Consider the following 14,093-nt stretch of genomic DNA (forward strand, 5'->3'; position numbering starts at 1 on the left):
ATTGAACAAAACACATATGGAATTTTATGGAAGCAGGGGTGATGCAGCTCAATCCTACTGCGGTCCGCATACCCTTTCAATCACACCCACTCATATGGTTGTTCATATAAGGTTGTTTCAGATCATGTTTCTTCACGTTTTATCTGCTCCACATCGGTATGCGTAAAATGCTTTTTATGAAGAAAAAAATAATGGATGAAAATTGAACTACAAACACGAATGTTGATGCTATTCTAAGGCATATGCCCATGTAGCCTACCAGTCACTTCTACCAGTCACTTCGGTTTAGGCTAAGGATAAGTATTGAAACCATTAAACCATTCAATCAAAAGTAACAAAAATAATATAAAATGTCTCTTTTACTTCATACACCAAGATGACAGCTGGGGTATCTGTGTATCTGTGTATGCAGGCTACAGCAGTGGTGTTTTGGTTGTGAACTTGTAAATATAGGCTACACTGAAATGAGGTCAGATTAGTTTTAAGAATGTGTTTAAGTTGTGGTTCAGCTTCGGAAACTGGTGGTGAGCAGTTATCTGATGCGCTGCCTGCACGATAGCCTATAGCCCTTGGCTATAGGCTATGTTTGCATGCACTGTCCTAAAGTTTAACTGTTACATTTTAATCAGTCAGAAATCAACAAAAACAACCATTTGCTTGTTATTGTTCAATATATTTATCAATACTGATGAAGGAATCAATTGACAATAGGCTATAAGAAGTCTCCTTGTGATTTAAGTCTTGTGATTTTGTGGTGTCAATTTCCAACATGCCATTATTCAAATGCATGATGTATGGTGGTTACCCTACTGTCATCTAGATTCACTTTCGATTGTTTCCTAAAATTATAAAAAGAGACTGAGGCTTATTACCACAGGGTTATTGACACTTGACAGCTGCCAACACAAGGTGAGTGGAAAATTGATTTCCTTTATCAAGGTATACGACCTAAAAATGCGTAGGCTATATAGGCTATGCTATAGCCAATATATAGTCAATAAAATCATATTAAATTAAGTCATCTAATGGCCTATTTATTCTCACTAATCATGAACAAGCATTAACTCACCAACCCAGAATCTGTGAGTCGACGGAAATTAGCTATGTCGGTGAATAGTAAACCTCACTAATCTAATTTGTTCAGTATGGTTGAATCTCGAGCCGGTGTGGGAAAATATTTCTTGGCGGACCTGAAGAGCCTACATACGGCCCCTCATTAAAATACGTTGTGTGCAATTTCACACATACCATGTGTGATTTGCAGACCAACTTTCATGGGAAGACGCCTCGTTCTAAAACAATCTGTTAAAGATTTAAGTAGGCTTTAATCTTCAGCAAGGCAGATCTATACCGTAATGCACAGGTTTGATAGGTTATCAGCGCCGGAGATATTGCCTCTGATGAAGGTGAGTTCTCAGTGCACCGGCACTGCGTCCTAGCTACAAGAAGAAAACTTCCCAAAACTTGCTAAAACATTGCAACGAAATTGCACCAAATTATTGATTTTTTTCGATTAGTAGCCTCGCTATTTTATAACTTTCTACGTTTAATAAAAAGGATAGTGATGGTACGGTGTAACTACCATGACTGTATGTTTTAAGTAGCCTTATTATGTTTAAGAAAAAGATAAACACTCAATGTTTTTCTACGTAGTCTTGTGTCGTTTGAATGTTCTCGTCTATAGAGGCTTCACCTGATTCGGTTCTCTCTCTCGTTATAGGTTTCTGTTTCTCCGTTGGGCTTGAGAGTCCGTCGAAAAGGAAAGAGGACGTGCGGCTCCAGAGTCAAGATCATCCCCTTCATGGCGCTCTGCAAATTTTGTGAGTTGAATGATCGAAATATCAGAAATAAAAGCCTTTATTAAGTTATGAAAAAAGGCTGGCTGTGCTCTCTTAAGTTATTTTTTGTCTTTACCACGTCTATATTGGATTTGTGTCAATATTTAGGTCACATTTATTTAAAAGATTATTCTAAGTAGCCTATGCCTAGGCTGCATATCCTAAACAGCCAACTTTCATTCATGTTTAATTGTATTAAAGCATAACTCTGCACGCTAGAGACATTTTGTCTTGGCTACCTCATTTGTATGGCCTGTGACATGTAGCCTACCAGGTTGCTCGGAGCGCTATCTTGATGGTAAACGTTTTTTCTTATTTCCCCATGCTGCTCCAGGGATTTTTTAATATAAACGTAAACATCAAGGACACATATTTGACAAGATTGGAACGCAGAACGCCGTTTGAATACAACCTTCCTGACTACTTGCAGGATTTGCACAAATATATATCAGGATTTTAATTAATTATTGTGTCAATTTAGCTACTGTTGGTCTAAGTGCCCATGTCTATTCTCACTTCTTGGTTGAACGTTTCATTAAAAAACGAGGTAGCTCATTCCACTACAGGTTTCTATATGTATAAAATATTCCCATCAAACCCTCAAGTTCTTCTCATTAGAAAAAACAACATCAGTATTTGTTTGAATTTCTTGATATCTTCTCTGGCAGAAAGGAAAGTGACACTTAAAATTCTCCAGTCAATGTTGATCAAAACACATGTCTGTTCAGTATCTATTTTTATTTAAAAGTTGTTCATGAAATAATACTTGCTAATGCGTCTAATAATAATTTATTAGGTTGTTTCTATTTCTTCTCTTTTCTGGTGCCTGTCCAGTTCCCGTGGCCATATTGGCTGTAATATGCCTAGTCTACACTGTGAGTGGATCCTTCCAGGACGATCTATTTGATTGTCTCCAGGACTCAGACTACACAGAGCTGCTGGACATTGTGGAGAATGGGCTGCCCCCCACCAAGACCCCTCATCATGTAGCCATTATTGGTGGGGGGATGTCTGGCCTGACTGCCGCTAAGTTTCTGGAGGATGCAGGACACAAGGTACAGCAGACTAGATCTGTCCTTAAACGACCTGCATGATACACAACACAATAATTACGATCCTGTTCTCCTGATCTTCTGTGCTAGGAAATTTTAGCATTTACACGTCTAGTTGTTCGCTGTATTGTCCGCTGGATTTGTGATAATGTCGAATTTACAACAACAGTGACCAATTCTAACGCAATAGTTATGTATAATATGTTTGGTTACAAACCCACATCAGTGTTTTTGTGTGAACAGGTGACCATTATCGAGGCCAGTAATCGTATTGGTGGCCGTGTGCAGACCTTCAGGAACCAACGGGAAGGCTGGTATGCAGAGCTGGGAGCCATGAGAATCCCCAGCTTCCACAAGTCAGTTCCCTCTCCCTCACTCAATAAACCTAAAGACGTATTAGATAATACCCAATTGCTGTGAAGTACCATGTCAATGAAGGGAATAGTTAAGACAAGTTCAAGACAAAATCAACTTATTTATTACATATGTAAGGTGCAGGTGTCTGATACACTCAAGTTGAGGATCTCAGAAGACTGGACAATGAATACAGGAAATCAAGGGAGTATATGGTATCACAATATGGTAGGATACAAGAAGATTAGCATTCGCAGGCACAGAAAATGGACACTGCATGCTAGATAGCTTCTGTTTAGGTGTTTTGATAGGGCCCCTAGAAAGGGCCTTGTCGCTCCTTCTATTTTCCTTATTCAAAGTTGCATGGCATTACACTTTGGCAACATTGTGACCTCTGACCTACGTTAGTGACACAGGTCTTTTCCTAGTCGCACCTTACAAAGAACTAACTTATGGCTTATGCAGGTATAAGAAAACAGCATAAAGACAGTTTATCAATGATACAAGAAACAATTAATAAATAGGCATATTTCTCTCCTGGACATAACCATGTATTGTCCAGGAGAGAAAAAACAGTATAAAAGTAAAAAAGTAATCATTATCTTTAATTATTGTTAACTGATCAGTGGTTTAAAGACAGATCTCTTCAAACCACACTCTTTTTTACCCAAACCTAACCCACACACAGCAGATAATTTCATCTGTAGATTTCAATTTGATCATTTTAATTTTATGTTATGTTTATGTTTACCCTCTTATAAATGAATCCCATTTTAAATATCGATGAAAGTGTACCTTCCTATCGTCATATCAACAACCTTGCGCTTCATTTTGAACAGGATCCTATTATCCTTTGCTGCTAAAATGGACATCAGACTGAACCAGTTCATCCAGGATGACATCAATACGTACTACTTTGTGAATGGCAAGCTGGCAAGGACCTACAAAGTAAAGGAACAGCCAGATGTGCTCGGTTACAACCTGGAAGGCAAGGAGAAAGGGAAATCTGCTGCTCAGCTTTTTGATGCAGCTCTGGATCAGGTTGGTTGGAGGAGGAAGGCTGAGGAGACATGCTATAGTACACTGTCACATGATTGACAGGAGCTGGTTTTAAACATACTTTGCACATGTTTTATTTCAGTTGAAGGATTATCTGAAGAAGTTTGGTTGTAAAGCCATGTTGGAAAAATATGATTCCTACTCTGTGAAGGTAAGGTGAACCAAGACCCAGCCTCTGCTGTGTAGTTAGTCACATTATGCTTTTCCATAACTGTGTTTTTTTCTGTCCTTTATTGAATATCATCCTGCTACAGGTGACCCACTGGTAAACTAAACAAGTATTGCATGAAGTTCATACTAAAGTCTTCATATTAATCTTAAAATGTATAATGTAGGCCAGGGTTTCTCTGACAGGAAATGGGACAGGAAGTCTGACAGTGAGTAAAATGAAAGCCTGTGGCATAAAGTACAGTTGGTGTTTAAGCAGCTGGTGTGTTTGCTGCAGGAGTACCTGGTGAAGGAGGCCAATGTGTCCAGAGGAGGCCTGAGGATGATCGGAGACATCTTGAACGAAAACAGCTTCTTCTACACATCACTCCTTGAGATGTTGTATATCCAGTCAGACATCAACGACAAAACTATGTAAGAGCAGCTGGATGCATCATCATCATGTATTTGTTGGTTAGATTTTTTTTATTGTCTCAAATTGTTGGATTGAGAACCATCCTGATGTGTGATCTGTGCTGTCTAGTTACTACGAGGTGACGGATGGGTTTGAACACCTGCCCCGGGCCTTCTTCAGGTATCTGAATGGCACCATACTGTTCAACTGCAAGGTGAAGCAGGTGTCCCAGACCAGCACCAACGTCACTGTGTCCTTCCAGGACTGGAGACACCCCAACACGCTGACCAATCTGACGGTTGACTACGTCTTGGTCACCGCCACGGCCAAGGCATCCCTCTTTATTGATTTCCAGCCGCCTCTCTCCACACGAAAAATGGAGGCCTTGCGCTCGGTGTGTAGCCCAGAGATTAAAAAAATAGATGAATATGAAAGGTTAGGGCTGTAACAGGCCTTGTATTACACATTTAGTCCTATCAAAGATGTCTTAGATATCAGAGTTATGGTTCTGGTGGTAATTTGAATATTCACAACAGTGCAATATTCAATATAACCCTTTTTGATTGGTTGATAATAATGAGTTTGGGTTCTAGGTGCACTATGCCAGTTCCACCAAGGTCATCCTCAGCTTTAGCCAGAGGTTCTGGGAGAAGGACTTCATCAAAGGGGGCAAGAGCATCACAGACCTGCCTTCCCGCTTCATCTACTACCCAAGCCACAGCTTCCCCAACACGGAAGGCGGAGTGGTGCTGGCGTCGTACACTTGCTCAGATGACTCCACACTGTTCCAGGGGGTGGACAACGAGACGCTGAAGGCGCTGGTTTTGGAAGACCTGGTGAAGATCCATGGGGAGTTTATCCGACCCCTGTGCACCGGGGGCGAGGTGAAGAAGTGGGGACTGGACCCCTACAGCCTGGGGGCCTTTGCCATCTACACCCCCTACCAGCAGACAGACTATGCCGCAGAGCTGTTTGCAAATGAGAATCGGGTCCACTTTGCTGGCGAGCACACTGCCACGCCCCACGCCTGGATAGAGACCGCCATGAAATCAGCAATCAGGGCCGCCAAGAATATCAACAACCTCACTGACTAGTGGGGGAAGAATCGGCTGTGATGTTTTTCATCTGCTGGGGGAGGATGCTTGAGATTGTGTAGGCAAACTGTCAATACAACAGTGTGACTGGGTGTGAGACAAGAGTGAAGTTTGGCTCCTATGTGTATTGTGGTTTGCAAGGTTAGTGACCAAATGGGTTTCTTGACCAGATGACAATCACAATGGTTTAGCCACATTAAATGCCCAATGAATACTCTGCAATACCCAGGCATGCATAGCCTTATTTAAGGAAGTGGTTAAGATCACAGAAAATAGATGTTTTGTAACATCTTCTGACAAAAGTATTTCTGGTTTGTTTTTATGTATGTGGGATAACTTTTTATATAACGTAGCCAGTTGGTAGTCAGTTTATAACAGTGTAATGATCCTACTCAATGTACTATGAACAAGAATAGTTTAATACAATTTTTAATAAAACTGCATCTTTATATTACTGCAATATCTGCAGACTGAAGTCAGTTATTTATACAGAAACCAGTCCACATATAAAACAAAACGACAGTTTCCATCAGACTAAATCTTCTATATTAGTAAGTGATGTTGGGGTATCGTGGATGTCATAGGCTTTTGCTCCAGTCTTAGTAAGTCGTGTGGCTTATTAGATAACGTTACTTCAAGTCCTTTCTTATCAGATGCTCATCAGTGAGCACCCTTTTGAACCATCTGCGTGAAGCGGTTGGTTATGGTCAGAGTCGTGTCAATAAAGCGTTCCACACAGCTCACTAGGCACGTCTCAGTCCGAGAGTCCAGTTTGGAGCTCGGGCTATCCATGCACTTGTCCCAGCAGACATCTGTGAAGTTGTGCACCTGGAAGAAAAGGGGGGCACGTGGGTAGTTATGCACTCTGAAAATTGCATCCAATTCAAGAAATGTGTTATATGCGCCCTTGGAATAAGGCAACTGACAATCCTCGAGACGAGGTTCGGTTAGACCAAGACTATAGCAACCAAAGATAGCAACGCTAACCTGGGCCTGAAACTGTGCTTTCTGCTGTTCGATAGCAATCATCCTCTGAAGCTCAGATGCCTCTGCCTTTTCAGACGCATTCATATCAAATCCGTCCATGGTGTCGTGTTTGCTAAGCAAGCTTGTGTTTATCGAGCAGTAAAAGTACTAAATGACCTTCTCCTTCAGCACGCGTGTTTAGACAGGGAGAAATATCCACCAATGTGCCGCAGACCGCAGAGACACACAATTTCAGTGATCTACAGATCACCTGCCTTGACAATTCCCAGTCTATGTTGTGAATGTTTCGCTTTAGATTCTATCTGCGCAGTTGCCGCATATTTTGACACATTTACGTCACACACTGCTACGAGTCAAGATGTTTCTATGCATACAAGTACACGACTGTAAAACTTACTGAAAATATAATTCATATAGACTTTGCAAGGGCTGTATAATATATTGAATTTCTGGTGTGTTTTACACGAGTGACAGGCAAGTGTAATGTAACATAAACCATTCGAAAATCTGATGTAAAAGCAATCAGATTCAACCATCATGTTTGCATCTAAAATCTTGACACATTGGTCAGAGAGGAAGAACTATTTCCGGGTAAACGCTTCGTGACCTTGGTTAGTTGATCGTCATGGCGGCCATCGTCAGGATAAGTTCTGTCTGCCACAGAGGAGTCAAACGTAGGTGTCTTTCTCTGTAGCTAACACTGTTCCTTTTTCGATTGTGCCAATTATATTTTAATAGTTTGTTACAGTTGTCCGATTTAGCTCTATACGGAGTTCTTATTTTGTCTGCCTTAATGTCTTTCGGCACTGACTTCGAGTTCATAGCGGGGATTAATAATATGCTTATTAAAGTATGCTGGCTTGTAATGTTGCTGGCCAATCTTTGTATTACAAAAATAATTATCGCTTGCTATATATGTTAAGCTGAATCAAAGCGTGGGTCTATTAGCTGTGCTTTGTACAGGCCCACTGATTCGACATCACCAAGCGGTGTGACTGTGAGAGGAGTCAATTGAGGTGGGACGTGACGTCATCGCTCGTGTACTTCCAACCCCTGTCTGCTAGTCTAATGTAATGACAGACAATGACAATAATGCCAAGGCAAAATTATTTGACTCAATTAGCTCAGCCGTTAATGAACCATAGTTCCTTGGATTGTGTTTAGGGCAAGTAGTAAAAGACAGCTGGGACATCACTCTTATTGCGCTAAAGCAACCAAGCAAAAACGACCCCCCAAATTTTCACTGATACCACTGATGCTGTCGAGACAGACATACAAGTCTTTTCTTTAAGTACCCAAGCATGCAAGCTATCCAGCGTAGAGATTACCTTACTTTATTGCATGTATGTTGCTGTTGCAAAGCCCGAATACAAGTATTTTACATTCAGTGTAAAAAACTATCAGTATAATGTAGAAGTGATAATGAACTGACCAAAAGACATTGTCGACGTAGTATTTTTTGCTAGCAAAGTCCGAACTATTTATGCTGGAACTAAAACAGACCTAGCTGCGTTACCTTATATGACCTTGTTGGTATGTCATCAAATGAGGCCACAAGGGTTTGAAATTTGCTACTCTCAACCACACTCCTTTCATCAACCATCCGAAACTGTCCCATAGTTAGATAAACAAGCACATTTTCTCATACTTGAGTAATGGATCCGACATGGCTTAGAGTGGACATGCGCCGCACATGCTCTGCTGCCTTGTTGTAGAATAAAGGAAACTATCATTTGAATTTGAGTGGTTTGTTCTCTCCCCAGCTCTGTTCTACCGGAGTTCTCTCCTCGCCAGACCCTTGGTGTCTCAGAAGAAGGAGCATGAACATCAGCAGCCCCTGCTTCTCACCGCCAGGCTCCACGCCTCGCCCTCGCTTTACGGTCTGTCTGTCTGTCTGCCTTCCTGTCTGTCTTCCTGTCAGTCTGTTTGCCGGTCTGTCTGTCCCTATTATGCAATAGCTGTGTATCTCACTCCCCAAGAATGAAAGGAAAAATCATATGATTATGATTTGCTGCTAATGTTGATCTGTTGAAAATGGTCAAAGTCTGTAGAAGTCTGTAGAAGCCTTTTGAGGTAACACAGGTGTAATTGTGTAACTGAGGGCAAGGGGGTGTGAGAGGGTTGAAGTGCGACAAGTCTGATAGGGTAACTGATTGTATGTTGCTTCGGATAAAATGCTGCTAAATGACTAAATGTAATGTAAAAAATATACTGAATTATTAAAACATATATAAATGTAATTTGGCTGAGGCTCAAAGCAAAAGGATGCGAGTTGACACTGGTCTGATATTATCAGAGTTTTTAAAAACATTTTGTACAGGCTCTTTTTGGCTTAATTCAATAGAGATAGAGATAGTGACAGGAAAGGCATGGAGAGAGAGAGGGGGGGGAAGACGTAGGAAATGGGCCAGGCTGTATTCAAACACAAGCTCCTTTGGTGAGGCTATAGCCTACGTAGTAGCTGTGGCCCAAGGCAAGGGGCCGTGAGACCCACAGGGGTAAGGTACTCAGGCCTGTAGAGATGGGCACACTTGTTTATTTACAGTTGGTCCACTGAACTGGATCATGCCAGCATAGGTCATCAACCAAGTTATGTTGGCTGCTGGCCTAGCCCTGCTTTTAGCTGTAGTGATATGTTGACCCCACTGCTGCTCTGGCAAGGCATGCTGTTTGGCCAAATGGGTTAAAAATGGTGCCCCTAGTGGCTGGTGGGAAAGGATTCAGCCAGGTTTACTATCAGGCACAAGGCAATAATTTTGCCTGACAAATGCAACCTTTTAGACTTTATACAGTCTCTTGACAATATGTAGAAGGGTCTCCATCAGTATAACCAGCCAGACACTGACCCAGTAAATTGTTAAGTTATTTTTGGTAGTTAGTAATAAGATGTTTTTGACGGTCTACCATGGAGTGTTTATGGTCTAATATGTTGTGTTTCTCTCCTCAGCGGGCTCTGGTTCCAAAGCCGCATCTCTTCACTGGACAGGTGAGCGTGTGGTGAGCATCCTATTGCTGGCCATGGGCCCCATGGCCTACTACTATCCTGTCCCCACCATAGACTACTCCCTGGCCGCCGCCCTCACCCTGCACGGACACTGGTGAGACTCACTCTGTACCATCTTCATCTTAATCACACGCTTTGACCCAGTTTAAGGGGTGTCCTGGTTAAGGCGATCGAGCTGACCTAGCCTGGATAAAACCTGCCCCTGACATCTAGGACACACACATGCATAAACACACTTACACCTCTCTTTTGGGGCTAGGCTTGTGTTATGAGTGATTATTTTGACGGGTTAGCAGTAGGAAGAGGTGTCTGTTGATGGTGTAGACCTGCTGCTTCACCAGAAAGCCTTGTGAACTGAGGAGTTAAGATTGCTTCTTTTCACCAAACTGTGTTGGAGCCTGTTTGATTGGCTGCGGTGTTCCAAGAGGCTCCAGATTGCCCCCATGTGCTGGCTGAGTGGGCTGATGTGTTGCTGTGGTGGGGGCTGATGTGGGGGCTTAGTGTCTCGGTGGTGTGTGCTGCTGTCACTCTGTTCCGGTTGAGAAGCTGTGGCAGCGGCGGAGGACCTCGGTCATGTGGGGGTTAACACCCTGTCACTGGGGGGAGGGCCAGGGTCCACATGGTCCTCTAACCCAGCCATGCCATCACCTGCACTCACCATCAGGGTGTCTGGAGCATGAGAGCGCTATGGGACAGGGGGTGAAGGGAGGGGGTGGGAGGTGGACTGGGGCATGTAGAAGGTGGGGTGGTAGGAGGGGTTAGGGAAGGGGGGGTTGAAGGATTTGCTCCGGAAGGCTTTGACTACGTGGTCACACACCCCTGGTGTGATCTAAGTATCAGCTGAAACTGCTTAGGTTTCACCAAGGTCGGTAAAGCTGATCTGCTGGCTCTGGACTTTGGGGTGTTGAGTCTTGTACCTGTCTCCCTGCTCTCAGCCTCGCTCAGCCTCTCACCTGCTCTGCTGTGTTCTCTCCTGTACAGGGGTATTGGCCAGGTGTTGACAGACTACGTCCACGGAGACACCAAGATCAAGCTTGCCAACACTGGGCTCTTTCTTCTGTCCACCGTCACCTTCGCTGGCCTCTGCTACTTCAACTACAACGACGTGGGCATCTGCAAAGCTATAGCTCTGCTGTGGAGCAAATGAGTACTGGACTGAGGCTGGGGAGAAGGGAAGGGAAGGAGCAGGGCTACCCTGACCACTGACAAGGGCAGGAGTCTTGTTTTTGATTGTAAACATTCAAGGGATTTTATGTAAATTCTATAAATATATCATTTTTGACAATATGACAGTGATTCACAAGCGTGTTAATTGTAATTCATGTTGATGGACGATTTGGATTTTGTTTTGAGAGATCCGATTTCTGGTGCTTAAGTTATGGATTGGAGAGTAGTCTGCTTCTTCTCTAAAATGTCACCTATCTTGTTCGTGGAGCTGGACTGTAGACCGAACACGAGTCGGGACCCCAGACAGACCACAACCACATTCAACTTTAACCCTCTCTGAGATGTCCCTGTGTCTGCTCTGATTACTTCCTGCAGTCTAGGTTTGCTATGATGCCAATTATAATGTTGATGATGATGACCTGTAGGAGTCTCCCTCTTCCTATTTAGTGTGACTCCTCCCATCTGCCTGCCTCAGATGTCCACACTTGAATTTAGTAGTCTAAACCTTAATTTATTACCCCAATGTTACCCATGTAGGAGAATTCTGTTGTCATGTAGTTGTGTTCATTTAGTAACATGTAGGTTGAATCCTCATGGTGGTTTGAGATATGATCACGAGTAACGCCCCACAAATCCTCCTGGTCAGACCCTGGTCGTCTGCACTGTCCTCTGGTTTCAGTCCGTTGACCACTGACAGTGTTAGTCTGCTAGCACACTTGCTGTTGGGCTTTCTTGGCATTTCAGAGAGCATGTTCTTCTTGGCAGATGTGTCTGCTAGCCTCAGCTAGCGGAACGCAGACAGTAGAGCTGCTCAGGGTCATTCTTTTAACAGCCACTAGAGGGAGTGGAAAAGCAGGCTGGGGATTGGTCATCCTGATCGAGGCAGAATTAAGTTCTAAAAATCCAACCTTCCTAACCCTCTATACGGAGTAATCGCTGATAAAAAATGACAGTTGGGAACACCTGTGTACAGAAATGTCCTTCCCCACCCAGTCATGTTAGGTGAGAGCTGACCTGAGAGGAAGGCTTGTTTTCAACAGATCTGGTGGCCCTGTCATGACCCTTTCCCAGACATGTCTTTCTGCTAATGCTCTTCAATTTCCTGTGAGATGACATCAAACAGCAATATGCTGCACTGTACTTTACTGTACTGTACTAATGTCGGATGCCCGATGCAATGCTCTTGTGTATTTTTGCCGTTGAGCTCTGTTGTTCAGTAACCAAGATTTTAATTTCAGTAATTGTTTCAACAAGAACAATTGCCAAGTTATTTCCCTGAAACACAAAAATTGACATGCATGCAGATGTTCATAAGGGCACAGAGCTTTATTTTTGTATTTTTGGAAGGAGTGCTTGTTCACAGAAACAAGTTAACTGGTGATCTCTGTTGTAAGTGCCAGAAAAGGGTAACCGGTGTTAGGCTAGTGTGCTCGTATTGCTCAAATATATAAATGTCTGAAAGATCACATACGGACATCCAGCTCTGAGTCTTGTCTGTTTGATTTTTGTCTCAGTATCTTTGCAATCTTTTCTGAATCTGTTCCAACTGATATCTACGCACAAACAAGCTTTGGCAGAATACTGCACCTTAAAAGCCTACAGAATAAACAATTAATTATGGATTGTGTGATTTATTGTGACACGAGAAGAAAAGATTAATCTGGATGCTTAGTCTGGCAAGGACAGTTGTTTTCAGTATTTCTCCAGGGGGACACTGGTGCTGTAAGATAATGTGATGGTAATAAGGTGAAATTTGAAATGTTGGGATTTTTATACGTAAATGATAACTGCAATTTTGCTTTCCATACTTCGAGACAACATCTAAAAAGTCTAAAATGTACTGATGTACAGCGGAAGGAGGACTGCAAGGATCCAGTTAGACATTCACCCTCATTCACCCTCTCATTTACCTTCTTATTCACCCTCTCATCGACCTCACGCTCCTTGCAAAAAACAAGTTTGCCCCAACGAGGTCCCGCTGTCCCAGGAGTGGCCTGGAACGGATGAAAGCATGATACAACGAGAATCAGACGTGTCCAGACTACTCACAGCAAAAAGGATTTCAGGGATGAAAATATGTCTTATGAGACTGCCTGCCAGTTTTCAACCCCAGCCACCAAGCCATAACGATGTCTCCCTGTAATTCCTCAGGACAACTACATGAACCTGCCTCAAACCACCTCTGCTACACACATACCTGTCTACCTACATGCAACTGTGAAATCTTACAGTGTGATATCAGGAACGAAGATGTGTGAACCTTGCCTTATTCATTGTGTAACTTGAGTGATAGTACCGTAGAACCTGGGAGGGCGGTATTGCATTGGGATAAATCAAATGACTATTTCTTATTTCTGTTAGGATAATGGTTGTCGATCTACTGATTGAACTCCTAATGACCTTAAACAGCCTGCCCACATATTAGTTAATTAATTAATATGCTGTATTATACACAATGTACACCTGACCATTATCAGAACACTCCCAACATTTCTCCAATCAGAACACTTCATCCGCACATCCCTAATCAGAGCCATCCTTGACCTGACTAACCTATCAGACCCTTGCTTCATACTTATCATTGTGGCTTGGAAAAACAGATCTTTGCTTTTTTCCCACCGAAATACTGTAGAACTCTGCACCAACTCTGCACTTCTGATCTTTTATCCTCTGTTGTGATTTCTATTAGCATGTTTTTGACTTTGCTTGCGATAAAAGTGTCTACTATATGAATAAAATGTAAAAAAAATTAATGTTATCAACCTTGATTAAAAGTTCAGTTGTGTTTGAAATTTGGCAGCGTTGCATGAACTTTATATACAGCACTATCTATACCAACAGTGTACGGTTTTGTCCCACCTTCCAACATAACATGCAGAGTTCAGGAAACGGCTGCACAGCCACTAAGAAACTGAGTCTGTTGATGGGAAAAATGAAGGGAAAAAAGCAAACGGAAGGTTGTGTGCTCTAGTTAGC

The 14,093-nt window shown here is 42.6% G+C and overlaps 3 protein-coding genes across 3 annotated transcripts; 2 read left to right on the forward strand and 1 right to left on the reverse strand.

The window, feature by feature from the left end:
• Positions 1-889: 889 nt before the first annotated feature.
• il4i1 (interleukin 4 induced 1) lies at positions 890-6,410 on the forward strand. The gene is made up of 9 exons (XM_084673718.1): positions 890-909; positions 1,721-1,820; positions 2,673-2,893; positions 3,134-3,246; positions 4,084-4,285; positions 4,386-4,454; positions 4,749-4,885; positions 4,995-5,259; positions 5,459-6,410. Exons 2-9 carry the CDS (start codon positions 1,802-1,804, stop codon positions 5,957-5,959), a joined length of 1,527 nt encoding a protein of 508 aa, XP_084529844.1. The 5' UTR covers positions 890-909; positions 1,721-1,801; the 3' UTR covers positions 5,960-6,410.
• On the reverse strand, positions 6,373-7,233 carry timm8b (translocase of inner mitochondrial membrane 8 homolog B (yeast)). The gene is made up of 2 exons (XM_084673719.1): positions 6,947-7,233; positions 6,373-6,787 (listed from the first exon to the last, which is right to left on the reverse strand). The coding sequence occupies exons 1-2, from the start codon at positions 7,043-7,045 to the stop codon at positions 6,620-6,622; spliced, it is 267 nt and encodes an 88-aa protein (XP_084529845.1). The 5' UTR covers positions 7,046-7,233; the 3' UTR covers positions 6,373-6,619.
• A 296-nt stretch (positions 7,234-7,529) lies between these two features.
• sdhdb (succinate dehydrogenase complex, subunit D, integral membrane protein b) lies at positions 7,530-12,737 on the forward strand. Its single transcript, XM_084673556.1, has 4 exons — positions 7,530-7,620; positions 8,710-8,826; positions 9,894-10,044; positions 10,932-12,737. Exons 1-4 carry the CDS (start codon positions 7,572-7,574, stop codon positions 11,095-11,097), a joined length of 483 nt encoding a protein of 160 aa, XP_084529682.1. The 5' UTR covers positions 7,530-7,571; the 3' UTR covers positions 11,098-12,737.
• Positions 12,738-14,093: the final 1,356 nt, after the last annotated feature.

The sequence above is a fragment of the Hypomesus nipponensis genome, chromosome 15 (genome assembly GCF_054491055.1).
Source record: "Hypomesus nipponensis isolate SF chromosome 15, ASM5449105v1, whole genome shotgun sequence".
Lineage (NCBI taxonomy): Eukaryota > Metazoa > Chordata > Actinopteri > Osmeriformes > Osmeridae > Hypomesus > Hypomesus nipponensis.

Bases quoted from the DNA above. Each gene is read 5' to 3' on its own strand.
- il4i1 (XM_084673718.1), top strand. The intron at 4,286-4,385 runs GTTGGTTGGAGG...GTTTTATTTCAG, and splicing joins TTGATGCAGCTCTGGATCAG to TTGAAGGATTATCTGAAGAA. The intron at 4,455-4,748 runs GTAAGGTGAACC...TGTTTGCTGCAG, and splicing joins ATGATTCCTACTCTGTGAAG to GAGTACCTGGTGAAGGAGGC.
- timm8b (XM_084673719.1), bottom strand. From the start codon at position 7,045: ATGGACGGATTTGATATGAATGCGTCTGAAAAGGCAGAGGCATCTGAG. The intron at 6,788-6,946 runs GTTAGCGTTGCT...CTTTTCTTCCAG, and splicing joins AAGCACAGTTTCAGGCCCAG to GTGCACAACTTCACAGATGT.
- sdhdb (XM_084673556.1), top strand. From the start codon at position 7,572: ATGGCGGCCATCGTCAGGATAAGTTCTGTCTGCCACAGAGGAGTCAAA. The intron at 8,827-9,893 runs GTCTGTCTGTCT...TTCTCTCCTCAG, and splicing joins CGCCTCGCCCTCGCTTTACG to CGGGCTCTGGTTCCAAAGCC. The intron at 10,045-10,931 runs GTGAGACTCACT...TCTCCTGTACAG, and splicing joins CTCACCCTGCACGGACACTG to GGGTATTGGCCAGGTGTTGA.